Source organism: Pelodiscus sinensis, chromosome 9, assembly GCF_049634645.1.
Source record: "Pelodiscus sinensis isolate JC-2024 chromosome 9, ASM4963464v1, whole genome shotgun sequence".
NCBI classification, from domain to species: Eukaryota; Metazoa; Chordata; order Testudines; family Trionychidae; genus Pelodiscus; species Pelodiscus sinensis.
The window spans coordinates 24369070-24392257 of record NC_134719.1 but is presented as its reverse complement, the minus strand read 5'-3'; the positions used below and the strand labels follow the sequence as shown (position 1 = coordinate 24392257).

Genomic DNA, 23188 nt, shown 5'->3' with positions numbered 1-23188 from the left:
AGTATGCTCCTAATTTATATCACGGGGTCCAGATCAGTCTGTATATTTGACAACAAGCATAGCCTTCCCAGCCTAGCCTGAGGAGTCTCTACCACAACATTTTGGCTTTTTGATGTGTAATATTTACAGATTCAAACTATTTACTAATTTGCAAACCTGACGGAGAAGCACAAGAACCTCTTGTTTCAAGCCCCAAGTTCTGTTATCGAACTTGCCTGTTGGCACATTCCAAGCAAGAGCAATTTAGAAACAAAACTGAACATACTCTTATTGATCTGATTTTATCTATTGTTCAAGGTGCAGTTTATTCCCCCCTCCTCCCTACAGCTTACATGCCTAGCTTTAGATTGAAGGCTGCTGAACTAGAGAACAAATTGATTGATTTCTTCTCCATAGCCAACAGCCGTGTTGGTCATAGTATATTATTTAGTGGCATTTGTTAAATATTTAATGAAATTCTCAAAAAAATGCCTGTCTATAATGTAAACACACTGTTTGGTTGCATGGGAGGGTCACGTCTTGATTAAGCAGAATGTCAGGAGTATTGATAGTTTCTTCTCAGTGTTCTGGGAGATGCTGTCAATAAAACCTTAACACATACACAACACAGAGGTTTCCATTCTCTTTTTATTAATCTTGAAAATGTATTTATGGTTACCACTGATGTGCATCATGCAGAAGCATCAGCCCTTTTTTCCTCACATCTGAGATACAGTCTCCTTTCATTTTGTAGGATTTGAAGTCTAAAATGGCAGTCAGTTCACATGAATCTTCCTCTTGGAAACAGTTATTACAACCAGAAATCTTCAAGGGAAACCAAAACAAAGCTCCCAGGCAAATCAAAATGACAAGTTCAAAACAAAAAGCACATTAATGCTTAAAGGAAAAAATCTTTATTTCCTCTGCCAAATCCAACTTTATTAAGTTGTTTCTGACAAGCAAAACCATGTTATGAATCCCACTGTCTGAATCCACACTCCTGATTGTTTTATATGAAAGTGTGCCAAGTAGCAACCCATCAGATGGATCTAAATGGGAGACTTCAATTTATTTCGGATTTTAAAATCAAATGCAGAAAGGCAGCCCATTGGCTTATCCTCATTTAAGGTAAAATTCTCCTCTGATCTTCACTAGAGTCCCCTGGTACATATCGTACTTGCAGACAGTGTGCAGGATGAGGAAGGGAGATGCTTTGTGGACAGAGGCTAGTTCTGCAGAGCAGGTCAGTGGGGAGAGGTTTTACCCTTGCAGATCAGTATTCCGTCATGCAGGTCAGATAGGAGGGTTTTGCCTGTAAAATTCTTCATCAAGATCTTAGACACATAGAGACACAACATGAATACAAATATCCCCCCCACCTCCAATCAGGAAGGCCGTTTTCTGACACTTCATTTCGGTCACAGGACTTGTTGCCTGTTCTGTGACCTTTTTTTTTTTTTCTGATCCCATGAGATGCTGAGCCCATGACATGCTGAGGGGGCATCCTCAACTCCCACCAAAGGCACTCTGAGCTTCTCTTGGGAGACTTTAAGCACGTCTCAGGATCAGGACCTTAATGCAGGGAGGCAAAAGAGAACACAGAGGGTATGTCTAAACTACACCCCTCTGTCGAAAGAGGGATATAGATTAGGAACATCGCTATTGCAAACGAAGCGGGGATTTAAATATTCCGCTCCTCATTTGAATATAAATGGCCGCCACTTTTAGCCGACGTGGAACTTTGCTGGCAAAAAGCGGCAGTCTAGACGGGGATCGGTCGACAAAGAAGCCCTTTCTGACTGATTCTGTAAACCTCATTGCACAAGGCATAAGAGATCAGTCGGAAAAAGCTTTCCTTGTCGACCGATACGCATCTAGACTGCTGCTTTTTGACAGCAAAGTGCCGTGTCAGCAAAAAGCAGCGGCCATTTCTATTCAAATGAAGCGTGGGATATTTAAATCCCCGCTTCATTTGCAATAGCGATGTGCCTAATCTACATCCCTCTGTTTGCAGAGGGGTGTAGTTTAGATATTCCCAGAGGCTACATCTAGACTACAGGCTTCTTTCAGAAGAGATCTTCCAAAAAAACTTCTGAAAGAGAGCGACCACTCTGCAAAAGTGCAGTGAAAAAGCGATCTGCTTTTTCGAAAGAGAGCGTCCAGATTGAATGGATGCTCTCTCACATGTAAACTGTGATTGCTATGGACGAACGGCCACCAGGGCACCTGTGCTTTTTTCCTCTTTCCTCTTCTTCCAAAAGAACTCCCTCTTCCACGTCCACAGTCGCCTTTTTGCAAAAGAGCTCTTTCAGAAAAGGGCTTCTTCCTCGTAGAATGAGGATTACCAATGCTGGAAAACCCCCTCTGTTCTTTCGATTTTCTCGTGGAAGAACACAATTGCACTGTGGACATTCCTTAAGTTTTGTCAGAAAAATGGCCATTTTTCCGACAAAAATTTGTAGTGTAGAGATACCCAGACTATGAAATAAATGAAATATTCGCAAGGGTCCTGTGCATAAAAGCAGGAAGCTTTCTGAAAAAGCTCTGAAAATTTTGAGGAACTAGTGAAATATAAAGTCCTTGCTGAATTAGGGAAAGAGCATCTTTTTGTACTAAGTCTTCCTCAAAAAGATTAGAGGTGTTTATGTGTGTGTATAAAGGCTGAATATCACAGAAGAGACAGAAAAATGGTTTCTATAAAGCAGCAGTATATCAACTAGAGCTCGGGAACTGGCAGCATCTCACTACTGCCTTTAACACTTTATAACTAAAATTTGCCATTAAGGTGCACAGATAGAGGAGAGAATGAAACCCTAGTGTGGTAGAAATGTTGGTATAGCAGAGAGAGATGACCAGGTCTAAGCCAAGTTTGTTTTGCACTCTAAGGAAGGCATGGTCCAATCCCACTTGGAATCAAGGGGAGTTTTTCTACTGACATCAATGGGCATTATAGATCAAGCCCTTAGTAAGGTCATAGTCAAGGTAACGGTCACCTGATACACAATAGAGCTGAGTCAAGCAGGCATCAGCTCTTTCTCCCTTTACAAACATGCATGTTCACATTTCCACTACACTAAAACAATGCAAACAATTTCTACAGATTTCATCAACAACCCCGACAGCCCTTTGCAAATGTGAGTCAGCATTTTCATCCCCATTTCACAGATGGGAAAACTGAGTGCACAGATGTTAACTACCTGGTCCAAGATTATACTGTGAGGTGGCTGGCAGAGGACACAGTTTGATTCAATCTCCTAACAGCAGCATCCTATATTTAAATATTTATTATTTATTGATCTATGTAATGTTTTGGAAGGTGGGGCCTACAGTCCAAATATGAGTCCTCATTGTGCTAGGCTCTGTACAAACTCAGAACAGCAGTTGGTCCCTATCCGAAGAATTACAATGTCAGTAGACAAGGCTAAGAGAGGGTGAGGAAAGAGATCTAACACAGAGCATGAACCATGTGATGGTGACAAATAGGATGCTATTTCCATGATGGAGGTTTTTTTGGTGTCAGTTTAGTTTAGGGTGCCCAACTGCGGCAGGAGGAAGCAGGAACCCCCAATAAACTGCTGGGGCACAGAACTGCTCTGGCCTCAGGACTTTGCAGGGAGCGCGAGCTGGGATGTTCCTAACTATGATGTTACCATAAGCTTTTATGGAAGCGAAGCATAAAGCCACAAACATTGGATCTTGACTCAGTCAAGGCCAGATTTTCCATTAGTTATATGCAATTATTTTCATGCTAATACCATATGTATGCATTTAAGTCAAGTATTTCAGCATCTAAGTCGATGGTAGCAATCTCGCCTGGCACATACATGTGTAAATATCTTAACAGCACATGCACATGCACATTGTGTATTCTGGCATATCAACTAGGCCAATGCACTTATATGAAAACCTGTGTCAGAAACAAGTAGGCAGATTATTATAGTACGGATATTAAACATATCCTGATAATCAGCAAAAAAGTGACAATGTAATGGGACTGCAATTTGAAAAGTTTGCTGAACTGTAACAGTGGGTTCCTGAAAGCTGTTAAGTGGGTCACATTCTAGCTTTCCTTAGTGCTACATTAATTAGCCAGCTGTGACTCCTGGGTATCTATTTTGAAATAATGACTTGCATAAACCACCAAAGAAGTGCATTTGCCACTGGTATATGGCACATTACTGCAGCTGCAAGTTATTATTCCCAACGGAAATTAAAGTTTTCAAAGAAATCACACAAGATCTCACGAAAAATATTATGTTAACCCTTTCCATGCCATTGTGTGTGTTTTTGCAGTGTGTGTTTGGCCCCACTTCAATAAATTACATCCCTGTGCTCTTGGTACTATAGCAGAATTAGCAATATTTAAAGATCCAGTGAGATGCTTATGTTATAACTGTGCCACTCACTTAGAGGCAAAAGCTTTGGAAACATTGCTGTGAGCAATGATTTGTAAATTTGTCCCAAAGCCCATAAAAATACATTTCACACATCCATACATGGATACTTATAACTCAGTGAAGATAGGAAGGACTGGTTTGTCATTTGCAGATTGTTTTTGTATTCTCATGCTTATATCACCACGGAGCTTGGAGCTCTCTTTCACTCTGAACAGGTGCACAGAAGCAGGTTTTACTACCTGCTGGTTTCAGATAAGAGGTTTTTTTTTTTCCTTTTTCCAGCTCAGGTTTGGATTCCCTGAATTCATGTAAAATTTCCATCTGCAGTAGTGGTGTAAAGACAAATGCAGAATGAAAGCAGTAATGGTCTCCAATATAGTGCCAGATCACTACTTTCCAGAGGATACTCTGGCTGGAACAGCATTTCATATTCTGTTGTCATTTGTAAATGTGTATTTTAATAAAGTGTCAATCGATACAACTGCTGTATCTCCAAGGGAGAGATATGCTGCACTCCAGGGCTGACTTGTACTGCAATGGTAGCTGAATTACCCACACTGTGCTATGGGTTTGTTGCTAGAAATACAATTATTTATGAGCTATAAAACATGCCAATAGATATTTGATAGGCCCCAAAATCATCAGACAATTATAGTGGGCAATTATTTTGCATAGGCAGCTAATGTATTTGTGGTTATTATTTATAGTCTTTTTTTAATTTTTGCTGAGATCCTAGCATGAAAATGAATGAATAAATTATCTAGAGTAATAAATCCAGTTAAGTACCATGCACTTTAGGGATATTTGTAAATTATTGTATAGCTGGACTGGAATAACCCCTCTTTGTTATTCAAAATGCTGATGGGCTATTGGATGGTCCCTGATCCATATTCATTTGCCAGCTGAAATAGCACAATTATACTCCACATTGTCCATGTACAGTTTAAATAGGTGACATCAAATGCTGTATTTTTAGCATTATTCTAGCTTCCTGTTAATGGCTTCTCACATTGTTGTAAGTGAGTCCATCTTCTCAATTATGCAAACTTCATTCTTTGATATAGAGGTCATTATGTGACACACAAAAATGTGAATAACCTCATTATTCTAAAATTTTTGCATGGTGTAAAAGAATGGAAAGCCAGAAGTTAAATTACCTTTTTTAGTTTTCATAGATTAGGCTAAAAACACAGTTGTCTGCTTTGAATTAGAAATATGATTGCTTTACCATGCAGCATACCTACTGATATCATGTGAGCAATCATAGTAAGAAGCATTGCATTAGCACCTTGCTACTGAGCTTGTTGGTGAATTTCTTACGAATTTCAGCGTGATGTTCATCAATTCATGACAATGCCCTGTAGCTACTTGCTCAGAAAATGACAAAAACTAAAACGTCACTCATATTTGCATTCAGGAGGTTACTCTGTATCATTGCACACTTTCATAATCAAAAGACTGTTCTCTGCTGTCAGTCTAATGGCTTAGCTGCTAATAATGCTCTAGTACCTGCTGCAGCTTGGGCCCCAGGCCCTTTGAAATCACAGGCCTCAGGGTAACTTTCTCCCCTGATAGCTGCCCTGCCTGCAGTTGGCCTTTGCCACCTGAGCTGAGCTCATGGGACTCCAGCGAAGGGTTTGTTTAACTGCAGTGCAAGCTAGAGCTTAGGCTCTAGGACCTTGCAAGGGATGAGGGTCCCTTAGCTCCAAGTGCAGCCCAATCCCAAATAGCTACACAATTAAACAGCCTATAGCCCAGCCATGCGAGCTTGAGTCAGCTGGCAAGGGCCAGCCATAGGTTTTTAATAACAGTGTAAAAACAACAACGAATCCTGTGGTACCTTAAAGACAAAGAAATGTATTCGGACATAAGCCTTGTATGAGAAAACCTACTTTGTCAGATGCATCTGATGAAGTGGGTTCCCGCTCATGAAAGCTTATGCCCAAATAAATTTGTTAGTCTCTAAGGTGCCATAGGACTTCTTGTGTTTTTTGCTGAAACAGACTAGCACGCTACTTCTCTGAAACTGCAGTGTAGACATAACCTAAATGACCTAATTTTCCATAAATGATGAGTGCCCATAAGCTACCAATAAAAGCTGCAGAATCTCAGTGCTTTCCAAAATCAGGCCATTTGTTAATGGGGAGCTTCTGAAAGACACAATTAGCAGCTTGTCACCTAATATGCAGCGACTTCCGATGGGATTTTAGCATCTAACCTTTAAAAGTCTTTGTTTAAATGCCTAAATATGGATTTAAGTACTCAATTTTAGATACTCATGTTTGTAAATCGGGCTCTACATTTCTAGTGAAATAGCTACACGGTTGCTGGCATCTGATTAGCAACGTTATCATAAATGGAATATTTGACAAACCTATCGGGGAATATTTGAATCTAGAGCCTCTATTCCATTTAGTATGTCTTCAATGTAGATGAAATCTGTGCATTCCTATACAAGTTTGGTAACCCTTCCTGAGATTGTCAGAGCTCACAATAAAGTAGATTTTTTAAAAATAAAAACCCAATTAATTCTTTTTAAATCATCTCTTTTGTGACTTCTCTGTAGAGCCATGTGTGGAAGAATCTCATCATGTCTTAATGCACCCTGCTGAATTCCTCAGCTATTGGGAGATAATAGATGTTCTTAGAATCCTTTATGTGTAACGCCAACATATTTATATTGAAATGCGGGGTCTGAGGTTGAAGCCCTACAATAGAAACAAAGTAACAACAAGTTCTAAATACAATTGTCTGTAAAACAGGCATACATTCTGTTCCACATTTATATCCAATGATCTTTACATGCTGAATGCAAGGCCATTATCACATCTATTTGAATTCTTTCTCTGCCAAGGCACAAAAGGAACAGTTCTTAATCACAGCCTACCTAGACTTGCCAGCCACCAGGAGACCAACGTTTACTTCCAAGCTGAAAGGGTCGCATTGTACGAGATGAGGAGGTGAGCGCCACTGGCAGAAGTATTGTTTAGCTGCAGGACAGATACAGTAGTCTGCACATTGCAGGTTGGCACATTGCCCAGTACTGGGCTGGTTTGCTTACACTATCAGTTCAATACAGCTTTAACCTGGGAGAATAATTCTCAGTTTCCAAAGAAAGAAACTCCTCATTAAGACTTCAGCCATTATTTAGCACATTGCAAATTCTGCTATATAGGTTTGAACAGCGTGGGGCTGGGTTTGGGGCGATATGGAATGAATGACATTAAATGGCTCACTTTATCCAATCCTTCAGAATCCCTCACCCGAGACAGATGAGGAGAAAGATTCTATCTGTGATTTCAGTGGGAGGCAGAACAAACATTCTACAGGCATTTACAGCCAGAAAGAAATGGAGGCCTACATCACTACATCCATTTATGCAACTGGAGGTACACAAGTGGAAAACCACTGAGGAAGGTACAAGGAGAGTGCAACCTGTGCATTATTGTTCCCTAGGTCTTTTTCTGCTGAACTACTGCTTAGCCAGTCTGTTCACAGCCTGAAACAGTGTTTGGAATTCTTCTGTCCCAAGTGCAGGCTCTGCACTTGTCCTTGTTGAACCTCATCAGATTTCTTTTGGCCTAATCCTCCAATTTGTCTGTCACTCTGGACCCTATCCCTGCCCTCCAGAGTATCTACCTCTACCCCTAGCTTAGTGTCATCCTCAAACTTGCTGAGGCTGCAATCCATCCCCTCATCCAGGTCATTAATAAATATGTTGAACAAAACTGGCCCTAGAATCGATCCTTGGGGCACTCCACTTGAAACTGACTGCCCACCTGATATCAAGCCATTGATCACTACCTGTTGGGCCCGACAATCTAGCCAATTTTCTATCTACCTTACAGTCCAATTATCCAATCCATACTTCCTGAACTTGCTGGCAAGAATACTGTAGGAGACCGTATCAAAAGTCCCTGTGATCTGGCCCTGCCTGGAGGTAGGGAGCAGAGGTGGGGAGCGGGACAAAGCTCCACTCACTGCTGTTCCATCTCTCCCCCCACAAGCTGGAGCTGCAAGCACTGGAAAGCGCCATCTGTGTGGTTCCCTTACCTTCAGGTGCCTCCCATTGGCTGGAAATCACAGTCAATGGGAGCTATGAGGGACAGTGCTTGCAGATGAGCACAGGTCAGCGTGCAGAGCCAACTGCCGCTCACCTCTCTAGAGCCTGCATCAACAAAGGATACTGCCCCAGGTAAGTGCCCTACACCCCAAATCGCTGTCCCAGTGCTGAGGCCCCTCCCACACCCTAACTCCCACCCAGAACCTGCATTCCAACCCCCTGCCCCAGTCCTGAGCTCTCTCCCATACTCCAATCCCACCCTCAGCTGCACCCCAGCCTACTGACCTGAATTCCATGCTGCATTCCAACCCTCTTGGCCCTAGCCTGGAGTCCCTTCCCTCACTCAACTTGTTTTTGGCACCACCCTGGTACCTTAGGTGCCCCACAAAATCCTGTAGTCCAAGACCCCCAGATGAGTTAATATGGCCCTGGCACAAAGGCAAACTGCTAGTACGGATGGGAGTACTACTATAAAAAGTAACTTGCACCAGTGCAACTTACTCCAATGAATTGTTGCAAAAAGTCCGAGGGTAGACAATGTCTCAGTGCCACTTGAAGCAGTTTTAAGCCTGAGACTATTACTAGACTCAGATGTCAAGGGGAAGGCATCCATGCAAGATGGTTCTAGGTGCCTCTGTAGATCTCAAGCTCCTTTCTTCAAGATCCATGGCATCTGGAGGTGTCTACCCTATTCTGTTCAGTCTATCATACAACTTCCACTCCATAATATCTGTGCTACTTGATGCCTATTCATTGGCCCTCTAGAGATACTTTCTGTCCCCACCCCACGAGTTACTCCATGGGAAGGGGTAGTGTAACCCATTATAGCCTGAATATTGTTTACTCTGTGGTATGGCCAGTAAGTTTGGTAGTCTCTCAGTCTTTTAATCTGCTGCAATGTTTCACATCTTTGATCAAACAAGTCTTTATTATTACCTTTCACAAACTTTTCTTCTGGAAATGACCGGGAAGATGTTCCTGATGTTAGCCTTACTGTTCATTAGAAGTCAGGTAAGATTTACTGCAGTTCAGCACTCCAGAGCACAAGGTTCTTTTGACTAATGGCATTTCATTACAAACCTGTACCTGTATTCCCAGACCGTGATTGAGGGGCAAATTCACTCCAGAAATTCATCAGCACAACCCCACAGTATATGGAAATGTACCCTACTCTATTAATAGTGAGTTCTGCCCCCAGACTGGAATTAATATGGAGAGTTTCTGCTAGAACATACATTTTTTATCACTGCTATTAATGAAATGCAACATCATAAACAATACAGTTTAATTAGTAACTAAAGTGTCTATAGCAATTAAATACGAAGGAAGTATTTGGGAACACAGCAGGAGGGATTATATTATAAGTAATTTAAATCACAAATGAATTTGTAAGATGTTATTGATGAAACTTTGGGAGAAAGCTTCTTATTTTAATAGTAGGGATGTTTTTAAAAATGAAGTGGTGACACTATGACACTTCCCGCCAAATGAATGGCTTGTAGAAACCTGAAACCGGTAACTGCTGCTGCTTGTGGAATCACAGATGCAACTAATGGGAGCTGCTACTAATTTCTACTGTGCTGAGCCAATGTAACAAAATTCAGCTTAAAAGAATCTAGAGTAATGACACGATTCATTAGCACTAGGCCAATATACCACTTCAAATTAGAGACTTCAGCTTCAATTATACGTCAAGGAAAAAGTTATTAATGTAGTTCATGCCTGAGTATTTGGAACTGAACACAGCTGCTCAATATTATGTTGCATCACTACCTGACATTGTAAGCATCTAAAATTCAGCACCAAGGTCCTATTTCAAGACAAGTCATGCATAACGTAAGTGAATAAGTGTGGGAACACTGTCCATGTTTCAGTTCACTGTTCGGTCACCTGAATTATTCATCGTAGTACAGGAAACGTGGAAGGTCTACAAGAAGAGACTAGGCAAGACCGAAACATGAAGAGGAAGAAAAATGCTCGGAGAATATGGCCTAAGGCCAAATGATTCTCTTGGTAGGAAAGGTTAAGGAAGCACTCAGATCCCCAAATATTTCTTACAGAATTGAGCTATGTAAGTGAATGCATAGCCTGCCAGTGAGCCACAAGTTGCCAATGGAGGGTACGGCTAGAGACAAAGTCTGAGGGCTGATGGGGTAAATGCATATTATTATAATATTAAACAAACATAAGAGATCCTGGTATACAGAAATGTGCAATGATTCTCTCAAAGGCCCAAACCCCTCCTATGGAAGAAGGCTCTGAGGAGGGAATCTCAGCAAGGAATCCTTGTGGAGTTTGTTCCCATCTGATTCGATGGAGAAGCAGCCTTTGCCCCTCTGTTAACACACTGTAGGGCCAGCCCCCAAAGCTGGTGACTCCAAAATTTGAAGGTGGCCAGAGCGAACTTCCTAGAGACCTGCATCCATTTATCAACTTTGGACTGTCTACAGCAGGACTACTCAACTTTGGAAGCCCTGGGGGCTACAATGATACTCAAAGCAAATACCAAGGGCCGCAACTTAAGTGTGGCTGCATATACATGCAAATCGATATGCAAATATAGGCAAATAGCTTCTTACTCACTGACAGGCATGAATACAAAGATTAAGGCAAGACTACATAACACACACGCCCCATTTAAGTCAGTTCTGCTGAAATTAATAAAATGCAGTATTTACCTGATTTCCAACCATATGACAGCACTTTTCACAAGCAATGACAGTCTAGGAATGTAATTACTAAAATGCATATCAACAGAAGACCATTATATTGACTACTTTTTTGTTTTGGCTTCACAACAGTCCATGAATTTTGACTACTGCATATCAACTCCAACCACATTGCAAACCCAAACTGCACCATGAACCGCAAACACATGTTGAGTAGCTCTGCTCTGCAGAGTCTGTCCCCAGATCCAAGTGCCTTTGGGACCTGCATGGTGAAGGATACTGAGGCTGCAGACAGGTTTCTGGATAGGTTCCCCATGATTTGGGGGTGAAGGAGGAGGGCAAGGAGAATGATAGGCATCTCTTCCTCGAATTTTCCACTCTTCCCACCCAACTTCCCAATCTCCTCCTCCTTCCCCCTCTCCACCCACAGGTTATAGACCGATTTAGAATCCTTTACAGGATCTGGAGTGCTGTGGAGAGGAAGAATCTGCTTGTGGAAGGTTTCCCCTCATGCAAAGATCTAGAAGGGACAATACAAGCCCATGCTGTTTGTCCAAATTCTCTAAGATGAAACCTTCATTTGTACTGGTCAAAGCAATGGAAAACCTTTCTTGCCAGACTTTCCTTTCCCCAAATGTCAGTAATAGTGTATTGTTTGCTTGTATAAAGGACAAGTTATCGCTCCATTTTTTATATATTTTGAGACATTCTCATATTTTTCACACCATATGCATATACCAGCAAACCATAATTGCAGCATTATCCATCCTCTTTGCACAGATGTTTGTGACTACACAGAAGAAGCAAATCCATTACCTTTCTTTTCATTCAGAGTCCTGCCTTCCATTGACTGGAAGATAGTGAAATTGTCTGTATGTATTGTCCGTATGTATTTTTTAACTCAGGAAGGAAAAACTTTCTTATTTTCCACCTCATTTGGTCTTGCAGTATCATCTGTTGATTTGTGTATACTGTCTCATGTTAGATCACTTAGCTTCCACAAGAAATTACAAACCTTCCAAGACACATATCTCTTAACAGTGGAAAGCTTAGCATGGCAGTGGACAGTTTCTCAAAACAGTATTTTTGTCCACAGACCTGTGCATATAACACTGAACTTACGATTTTATTTATCCCTCAAGAATTTCTCAGTTTCTCTTTTTTTCATAAAAGATGTCTCCATAAATCCAAAGAAGGGAGCTAAGTACTATAAATTCCTCATCTAGGCCATTTGTTTTATCTTTGTGGTTCTTCTTAATTGATTATTGACCTTTCACTCCAGCCATTCATTACATCTGTGCCTGACAGCAAGAGGGTGACATGGCTCTTTCATTGATTCACCCAATTCCTGCAGAAATGTGGAGATAATTACTGCTGGGTCATGCTCACAGGTAGGTCCAGTTAACTTTGGCTAAAGGGTATGAGGAAGAGTCCCTTGAGGCCCAAAGCCAACATTGGTTCTAGAACCATAGGAACAATCTGGCTCAAGGAGGTTTATGCCGTATTATCGTTTTTGAGTTACCAATAATGACAAACCTAGGAAGGAGGAGGTAGGAATGCAGATTTTTTGTGATGCTCTCATTTAGATAATGCTAAGATTTTTAAACCCCTTATAAAATATTGGTTCGTTAGCCTTTGGATTCTCATCTAAAAGACTTTCAATTAATTTAAAGTATTTTACTGTACATATATAATTGTCCAGAACAAATGTTCTCAATTAAAATTGTCCTCCATACTCAGGATATTTCCCTTCTCATTATGTCAACCCATGTGAAATTTAAGAGGCCAAATTCTGTTGTTTGGGCATTACATTAGCATTTTGCCAGGTTTGTTAGAAACCTTATAGGAACGTCAGCTGTCCCTTAATGCCATTGAAAGAGCTGGGCAAATACAGAAAAATACATTTGTGAATATTTTTGTCAGTGAAACCACCTGATTCCTTGCACTGCTATTCTTTCCCCTTTTTGTTTGCATATTCAAATACATTCTGTTGAAAAAGGATAAGATTTTCAAAAGCATTCAGTATTGGTGCATTCTGCTCCCATTGTACTCAATGGTAAAACTCCCTCTGAAATCAATGGGAGCCTTTTGAAAATCCCATCTCTAGCTGACTTCACAAGATGTTTTCAGAAAGTTAAAGCATCACAAGAAGCCCTTATTGTAGACATGGGATGATATGTATTGTGCTGGATGGAATCTCCTTAAAAGATTGCTGCTGCTTATGAAACCAGAATACAGAGATTTCATGTCTACTGAATAACCTTCATTACCCAATTATTCAGGAAGGGAACAAATCATCATCTCCTTGCCCCTTGATCTCAGAAGAAAACTTTACCACTAAACTTATGTTCTCAGTTATAGCAGGTAGAGCAAATACACCTGGAGACTTCAGATAATGCACCTAACTTTCTACTGCCTTGCACACTACTCATGTGCACCTGTTGCAATATGAACACAAATGAGAACAAGTCAACATCAAACAAAACTCTAAAGCCATTATTCAAAGACATCAGCTCTTTGTTTTATGCTCTCCTATTATGCCTGAAAAGACATGACAGCAGATCTTTTTAATTGTGTCTATACAGTCTAAGCTTGCAAGGTTCTGAGTTCCTCCTACCAGGCGCTGAGTACTCCCGACTCCCATTCATTTTGGATAGAGTGCATTTAGCAGTTGAGAGAAGGCATTCAACTTGCTGCAGGATAGAACTGTCATTCCATGAAAGAAAAATCTGTGGCTCTTAATGAGATAAGAACAGACATTGAAACTGTATTCCTAACCTCTGCAGCGGCTACAGATTTGAGTTACACAGCACTGCTAACCAAATTAGACTGCATATGCAAATATCTGCATGCTAAAAGACCGAGTTCAGCTTGCTCTCAGCTCAAGCTGCAGCCAAATCAAATCACACATGGAAATCACTGCTTCTGGATTAGCTCATCAGAATTCATTAATAGTTTTTCCTGGACCTCTGACTTCATCTACCATTTTAAATGTGTAGATTTTAAAATGTTTTTAAGATGTTATAAAGATTCATGGCCAACATGGACAGTTTGTCATTTCTTTCTAATGAAAGTATTCTGAATATCTATAACAATAAACAATGTCATTATTTTTCTGTGAACATAAAAATGTTATTAAATATGGTGGTGAATTTTGATGTTCACCTTACCAGAAGTCAGTTTGTTCTTATTTATCTTAGGCATATAAATAGTCTGAACCAGGATATAGACCAAAACTTTTCAAAGAGTCCTTATCTTTAAAATGGACTAAATGTAAACCCAGGCTCTAAATATTCTCAAACTTTGAGAAGTTTTGTTAAAACCTGGAATCAGCTCAGAGTTTTGCTTCTTGATCTCTACTGCTGGTTTTAACTCTCCTGTTCTTTAGTCCCTATGGCAGCATTATGACAGTATTGCTCATAGGGTATGTCTGCACTACAGCGCTATTTCGTTTAACGTAATTCGAAATAGTTAATTCGAATTAAGCTAATTTGAAATAACGCATCTAGACACAAAAACTAAATTGAAATAGCGTTTTTCTAATTTGAAATAACGAGTCCATATTGAGTGGATCCTGAATCGAAGGTAAGGCTGGCCGGAATCAGTGCAAACAGGGTATCAGGGTCGGACTTAGAGTGTGGGGTTGCTGCTTCAGGCTATCTGAGGTCTGTGCTTAAAGGGACCCAACCCCCTCATCCCAGACAGACAGTTCTCAGGTTTCTCTGCTTGCTGGTCTACCTCGCTGAAGGACAGCAAAGCATTTGTGTCTTGGAGTGCTCTGCTTGCCCTCACTTGGGACACCCTAGCACTCTGCAACATGGAGACAGAGCTGCCCTTGGGTACTCTGGTGTATCTTGTGGACGCATTGCCATCAGCCTGGCTGCACTTTCTGCATGCTGCCATCCAGGAGGTCCATCAGGGGGCTGTCAGTATCCAGGGGGCCCTGCGGGAGAGCTTCCGCCCTGAGGAGCACTAACAGTCTCTGTGGTCTGCCTCACTGAGGGCTTGTGCCTCATTCCTCCTTCACGTGCTTACACTTACCCCTTCCTAACCCCCCTTTCTGATGTCAAATAAAATACACGTATTTTCAAAAACAGAAACTGTCTTTATTTAAGACAAGTGGGGGGGGGGGATGAACTTCTGGGGAGACTGGAGAAAGGAGGCGGAAGAGGGCAGGAGAGAGGGTCGGAGAGGGGAAGGGGAAAACTGGGAGGAGGGAGCTGGAAGGGGGAAGCAAGAGGAAGAAGGGGAAGGAGAAGCTCAGGGCTCACGGGTTGGGGGACTCGCTGGGCCACGTCTCCCAGCACAGGGTGTCGGGGCCTTGGAGTCCCCAGGGGGAATGGGGAGGAGGGTGTGGCAGTTGAGGTGGGGGGGTGTGGAGATTGAGGAGGGAGAGGTGGGAGGGGGAGAAAGAGTGGGAGGAGGAGCGGGAGCTGGGGGAGCAGCAGGCATGGGAGTGGCATGGGGCAGCATGCTCTGCACCAGGGCCTGCAGATGGTGACAGATGGCACGACCCTGGCTAAGCAGCTCCCACAAGAACTCCTGTTCTTCCTGTGCCTGCTGCTCCGTGATGCGGGTCTGGTCTCGCAGGGCTGCCAGGTGCTGCTCGTGATACCCCTGCAGTGTTGCGGTGGTCCTGTGGAGCCCTCGGGTGCAGGAGGATGTCCCGGGTGGGGTGGTGCGCCCTGCACGCACAGCTGGTGCAGCTGTGGAGAAAGAAGAGAAGTGGTCAATTCTCCCTGGGGACACAGTGGGTGAAGCCCAGCCCCCCCACCCCCTGCGAGGTGAGGATGACCGTGCCCTGCACCATCAGAGCCGTTGTGCTTGCCCAGAGGCCATGTGTGGACTGTCCAGTTATACTTGGGAGTGGGAGGTGCCCTGAGACCACACTGATGCCCCTGTGCCGTGTATAGTGCGACTGAGGTGGGGGGAGCTGTCCCCTGCCTCTGCGTAGATGGGGTGTTTGACAGGAGGGCATCCTGCTGTGTTCCGCCTCGGGGTCAGGAGTGTGTCAGGTCTCTTCACACATGCATGTGCCCATCAGGCCATGGCCCCTGTGTGGCATGCAGCTGGAGCCACCTGCCCAAGTGGCTGCGTTATTTATGGGACGCATGGCCCATGCGTGCAGTCCCTGGTCACCTTCCCCACCTCCCGCCCGGGTAGGGGACAGTGCTGGCACTTACCTGGTATGGCCTCCCCGGACGACCCTGCTGACTCCAGTGCTGGGACAGCTGGTGGTGGCCCCTCTGGTGTGCCCGGGTCAGGGCCCTCAGCTCCTGGCTTGCTGCCTCCCGGGCTGGCGTGGACCGCCTGCATCTAGGATTCGGTCGAGGGCGGGGAAGTAGGGGCAGGGGTTAGCCCCTGCTTCAACACTGCCCTGGTGGCCCTGGCGTACACCAGTCACGGCTCCTTGACTTTGAGGAGCACCTGCTCCTGGGTGTGCCGTTATCCCTTGCGGGCCATGGTGGCCGCTATGCGGCTGTAGACGGCCACATTCCTCTGCCTAGTGCAGAGATCATGGACATTGGGGCCTCCCCCCGAAACCTCAAGGAGGTCGATGATCTCCGCACTAGTCCAAAGGGTGTGCGCCGTTTATGGCCCCTGGCTGGCCCCTAGGTGCTGGGGGACTGGGCGGGGGACGGCTGGCTGCTACTGTCTGCCATTGTGCAGCCTATGGGTGAGGGTCTGTGGCTGCTGGCAGGCCTGGCTCTGGCACGTGCCCAGTGGCCAGACTCTACCCCTTTAAGGGCCCCGGGGCTGTGGGAGAGGAGAAGAGTTTTCCTGGTTGTGCCCAGAGTGGCCACCAGGGGAAACTTGGAAGGGCTGGAGGCCCCCTATTTCGAATTAAGTGTCTACACAGCACTTAATTCGAAATAGCTATTTCGAATTTGGCATTATTCCTTCTAGAATGAGGTTTACCAAATTCAAAATAAGCGCTCCGCTATTTCAAATTAAATTCGAAATAGCGGTTTGCATGTATAGACGCTATTGAAGTTAATTCGAAATAACTGCTGTTATTTCGAATTAACTTTGTAGTTAGACATACCCATAGGGAGGAAAGGTTGCCTTACAGTTAAACCACCAAATACAGTGAAATATGGGCTCTACTTCTCACTCAGTCATCAACTTTCTCTGTGAACTTGAACAAGCCAATGTCAGTGGTTCAATTCCTTCATCTACAAAGTAGGATAATATATAGGATTGCCAGATGGTTTCAACAAAAATACTGGATACACTTGACATTACATCACAATCTACATTACATCTTATTGAGAAAATACTGGACATTTATATCTTCTCCTTTATATTTTCTCAGTTTCTTTCCTGATCAGAAAGCTCAAATACTGGACTGTCCAGTTGAAAGCCAGACACTTGGCAACCCTATAATATACCTCACAAGGGAGCTGTGAGGCTAAAACATCACAAATGTTTACAAAGCACTGCAATTGTGCAATCACAGACTGCAAGCAGTGCAACATAAGGGGGCGGGAATGGCTTATCGTCCCAAGTGGCACCACTTTGCAAAAGGCCTATCCTGCTTCCACAGATGTCAGTGGCAAAATTCTCACAGTTAAGTTGAATAAAGGGAACAGTAAAGCTGCCGTTTCTCAGCTCCTGTTTGTTGCAACACAGAACACGAAGTGAGGTGCTGACATCTGCACTATACGCTATACTAAAAGGCAGTTTTCCGCGCTGTAATATTATCTTGTATGTAGCCTAGTTTAAAATGTGTTTTATGAGTTTAAAACATCATAAAGGTGAAAGTTTAATAACTCTAGCACATAATTCCCTGTACCTTTAGATCCACTTCCAGCATTATTAACTTTTCCACAGTCTAGACATAGTATGCAGTGCAGCAGTTTGAGCAGTGCTCTGCCTAGCTGACGGGATCAACTTCTCCAGGGATGTAAGGGTAATTCCACCTCCAACTTGTATTGAATCCTCTTTGGAGCAAAAGCTGCTAGCTGAGCCAAAGCTGACACAATATATTGTGCTGTGCAGTACTTATAAGATTTGACATAGGGGTTAACACTTATAATTTCATCTGCTTCGTTAGGGCAAAAGGAAGATATATTTCTGAAAAGAAATGGGATCATTCTACACCATAGAAATAAAAACTGCCTTCACTTATTTTATATTATTTGTAAAGTTAAAGGGCCTGGCTCTTTCCTTGCATACACTGAAGGTAGTGGGGCTTTGTCTACACCGTAGGGTTTTTGCACAAGAAGCTTTTTTTTAAAGAGATCTTCCGCAAAAATTTCTTGAGCAAACGTGTGTCCACACCTCAAAAGCGCATCGCAAAAGTGTTGTGCTTTTGCACAAGAGAGCATCTACACTGCATGGACGCTTTTGTGCAAGAAAGTTCACAGAATGGCCGTCAGAGCACCTGTGCTTTTTTGGATAGGCTCTATTTGCGCCAGAAACCCCTGTGGAGCGTCCACACATGCCTTTTTGCACAACAGCTGTAGCGCAAAAAGGAGTTATTCCTCGTGGGGAGAGGAATAACTCTACTGGCAAAAGCTGTCGATTTACTCTATTTTTTTTTGCACAAAAATGCGCTTGAGGTGTTGATACTCCACCAGTTTTTGCGCTAAAACCGTGGTTTTTGCACTAAAACCTTGTAGTGTAGACATAGCCTGGGAGTTTGCCAACACATTCAATGGGAGAAGGAGCAGATCCTTAATTGCTTGATTGGATACTATACCTGGATTGCTCATGGAAGTAGAGCCTGCTCTCAAATTCATTGTGCCTGGGAAGGTATATCCTCAAAATAAATCATATCATGACATAGGACATATCTGCCCTGCTGGCTAAGCTGACACACTCCGTGACACCCCACCTCTCTCACCGAGGGCTCAACTCTTTGGCTGGGTCACTCTCAGAGTTCAATCCTCTTCTGGGGTAACAAAAGTCCAAAACAAACAAGTTCTTCTGATTGGGTTCCTCTGCAGTCCAGGCTCAGTCTCCAGTACTTTCTGGGATTCTGGGAGAGAGCCCTGATTCCTAGACTCCTTCCCTGCAGTTCCTAACAGCCTCACCCTCTCCGGGCTTCCCTTCATTCAGGGTATGTCTAGACTACATCCCTCTGTCGCCAGAGGGATGTAAATTAGACATACCGACATTGCAAATGAAGCAGGGATTTAAATCTCCTGCACGTCATTTGAATAAAAATGGCCACCGCATTTTGCTGAGTCAGCAGCTTGTCGGCAAAAAGCGGCTGTCAAGACGGGGATCGGTCGACAAAGAACGCCTTTATCGGCCGATTCTGTAAACCTTGTTTTATGAGGCATAAGGGTAGTCTAGACATACCCTCAGTCTTTCCTGATCTGGGATAGAACACTGACCCTCAGGGGACATCTACACAGGAGGTGGGAGGGTGCTCCCTAATCCCAGTGCAAGTGGACAGGCACCCATCAGCTCTCCTCTAGCTGTGCTTGAACTAGCAAGCTAAAAATAGCAGTGTGGCCATGGCACCATGGGAGGTGGCTCGGGTTGGCCATCCAGTTACGTATCCAAGGGGTTGGGCAAGTGGTAAGAGTGAGCAGCTGCCTCAGACTGCTATTTTTAGCTAGCTAATTCAACAACAGCTATTGCAGGTCTGTCTACCCATGCTGGGAAGCACACTTTGATTTCCTGAAGACATATCAGCCCGAAGAGAAAGAACTCAATATCTTGCAGGTTCATACTGTATGTAAACAGTTAAAATCATCCACTGCCATGTCTTTCAGAGCATAAAACAAAGAGTTCAACTCTTTGAGTAACTTCAGGCTGTTTTCCTGGAGTCTTTCCAGACTTTACTTTAAATCCTACTATAGGAGCCTAACTCGCTTCCTGTGAGTCCTTTTCCGAACTAGGTTTTTTCAGCACTTTTATGAGGTCCAGGTGTTTCAGGCTATCATCTGACCTCATTTAGGCTGGGAGGCAGGTTATTATGGCTCAGGCAGGGCTGACTGAACTGTGATGGTTAGACCAGGCCTCGTGTCAGACACATTACAGTTCATCTATAAATTCACAATAAATAATTTATTCAATAAATTTAATATTTTGCCTGCTTGTGGATTACCTTATATATCTTCATTATAGGCCTGATCCAAACCCCAGTACAGTTAATGGAAAGAACCCTGTTGACTTCAGTGGTCTTTAGATAAGGTCATATTTTGGATTTATTTGAGCATTAGCTCGTCTAGTTTTCCTGCTCTATGGCCTGATCAGGGATACCTGATCACTAAAATTTCAGCTGTGATTAATCACAAGCAATTGTGTGTCTGTTCCACAACTGGATGAGCATTTCCACCATGACTACTTACGGATTCAGATTTAAATCTCAGTTCCTTTGAATACTCATGTGTGTGACTTTGAAATTCATTTTCTGTTGACATTTGTAGCAGATTTGTTTATCCAGATCTTTGCAGAGGATGAACGTGGGATTCTGAAGCAAATTCATTTTGAAATGAAAATTAATATCAATGGGAATATTTATTTTGCATTTTTCATCGAGTTCTGTTCAACATGGAGGCCAAATAATGAATGTGTATGGAGATGACCCTCCACAGATGATCCGCTTAAATTAATGTTGAGGCACATTGTCAGGTTGACATAAGGAGCCTGGCCTCACTCCTATGTAGCATTTTCCAGATCTGTTAGGGTCTGTCTACACTACAGCATTATTTCGAAATATCTTATTTCAAAATAGTTAATTCGAAATAAGTTATTTCGAAATTACGCGTCTACACACAAAATGCATTTTGAAATAACGTTTTGCTATTTTGAAATAGCGTGTCCACATTGATTGGATGCTGAATAACATTTAAGGCCAGCTGAAAGCAGTTCCAGCAGGGCATCAGGTCAGTAGTTGCTTTGTGTGGCTGCTGTCTGAGGCTATCTGAGGCTTGTGCTTAAAGAGACCCCTCTGGACAGCCGGTTCTCAGCTGTCCCTGCTTGCTTGTCTACCTCGCTGAGGGACAGCAAAGCATTTTTTTCTCTGCTTGTTTTGGTTGCCCTGACTCGGGACACCACAGCACTCAGCACCATAGAGCCAGAGCTGCCTCTGGGCACTCTGGTGCTCATTTTGGATGTCTTTCTGCAAGCCTGGCTGCAATTGCTGGAGACTGCCTGGCAGCATCTGCTGCAGCCCAACCTTCAGGACCTCTTCTGGACCCACCCCTGGGGGTCATGGAGGAGCAGCAGCAGTGCCCGGATGCCAGCATGCCCCGCTGCATCTGGCATCTGGACACTAGCAGTGACTGGTGGGACCACATCGTCCTGGAGCGCTGGGGAACCCAGCAATGGACCCAGAATTTCAGAATGAAGAAGGACACCTTCCTCGAGCTGTGTGAGTGGCTTGCCCCTGCTCTGCAGCGACGGGACACATGCATGAGGCCCAACATTCCCCTCCACAAGCATGTGGCCATCGCCCTCTGGAAGCTCTCCACGCTGGATAGCTACCGATCCGTGGCGAACCAGGTTGGCATGGGGAGATCCACCGTTGGAGTAGTGTTCATCCACGTATGGCAATCTCCGGCCACTATGCCAGGAAGGAGGAGTGTGAGGAGGAGATGGGCTGCCCTAGGGAAAAGTGTGGGGGGAGGTGGTGGGGAAGGAGAACTCTCAGTCACTCTGGCACCCCAGTGACTCTTGGTTTTGCGTGTCTCGCTGCAGGTGGTCAAGGCCATCAATAGAGTGCCGCTTTGCAGAGTCATCCGCCTCACTGATTTGGACATGGTGATCAAGGGGTTTGGCGCTCTGGGCTTCCCCAACTGCAGGGGGGCAATCGACAGGACACACATCCCCATCTATGCCCCAGAACACCAGGCCTCCCTGTACATAAACCCGAAGGGATACTTCTCAGTCATCCTGCAGCCGTGTCTGACCACCAAGGCCAGTTCTTGGACATAAACGTGGGCTGGTCCAGCAAAGCACATGATGCGCAGGTGTACCGCAACTCCTCCGTGTGCCCAAGGCTTCATGCTGGACCTTTCTTCCCCAACCGCCACATCAGGGTTGGGGACATGGACATGCCTGTGTGTCTGGTGGGGGATGCAGCCTACCCACTACAACCCTTGCTCATGAAACCCTACCCTCGATACCTCAACCCCTCCTGACTGGCCTTTAACGTCAGGCTCAGCAGGGCCCGCATTGTGGTGGAGGGTGCCTTCGGCCAGCTGAAGGCCCGATTTAGATGCCTCCTCACCCGCCTGGACCTCTCTGAGTGGAATATTCTGCACATGGTGGCAGCGTGCTGTGTGCTGCACAATTTGTGTGAGTGGAAGGGGGAGGCTTTCCTGCCAGCCTGGATGGCAGAGGTTGACCACTTGGCTGGCCTGTATGTGTAGTCCTGCACGGCTTCCAACTGGGAGGTCCATCGGGGGGCTGTCGGTATCTGGGAGGCCCGGTGGGAGAGCTTCCTGATGGAGGAGGAGTGAAGTCTCCCGGCGTGCCCCACTGGGGACTTGTGCCTTATTCCACCCTTACGTTCTTCCACTTTCCCCTCCCTAACCCCCCTTCCTGATGTCAAAAAAAACACATGTGTTGCCAAAAACAAACTCTCTTTATTGAACATAACTGGGGTGGGAAAGGAATGAGGGTGGGAAAGGGGCGGGGGAACCTGGGAGGAGGGAGCTGGAAGAGGGAGGCAAAGGGAGGAAGGGGGAGGAGAAGCTCAGGGTTGGGAGGTCTTGCCAGCCCACCTGTCTCCCAGCACTGCAGGTGGGGGGGCCTCGGCATCTCCCTGGGGGAGCAGGTATGGAGGGTTGGGCGGGTGGGGGAGAGGAAGAAGTGGGAGCAGGATCAGGAGTGGGAGAAGGAGCGATAGCTGGGGCAGCTGCAGGGGCTGGAGCAGCAGCAGGCACCAATCTCTGCACCAGGGTCTGCAGGTGGTCGCAGATGGCCCAGCCCTGGTCAAGCACCTCCTGCAAGCTCTCCCGCTGCAGCTGGAGGTCTTCCTGCACCCAGTGGTCCTGGCTGCAGACCTGCCTTCGCAGTAACCCCAGGTACTGCTGCTGGTACTCCTCCTGGTTCCGGGTGAGCCTACTAGTCTGGGCGGGGTTGTGCGCCCTGCACTCGCAGCTCGTGCGGCTATG

At 44.6% G+C, this 23188-nt stretch overlaps 1 protein-coding gene across 9 annotated transcripts in view; it reads right to left on the bottom strand.

Annotated features, from left to right (window-relative positions):
- Positions 1-23188, bottom strand: part of ST6GALNAC3 (ST6 N-acetylgalactosaminide alpha-2,6-sialyltransferase 3) — a 334346-nt gene that overhangs the window by 63824 nt on the left and 247334 nt on the right. Inside the window, exon 4 of one of the 9 annotated variants that reach the window (XM_075936286.1) lies at positions 1948-7084. The exons of 7 other annotated variants lie outside the window; for them this stretch is intronic. In XM_075936286.1, the coding sequence (XP_075792401.1) occupies positions 7021-7084 (64 nt within the window). In that variant the 3' untranslated portion in view covers positions 1948-7020. One more of the 9 variants, XM_075936280.1, reaches the window with a different exon arrangement.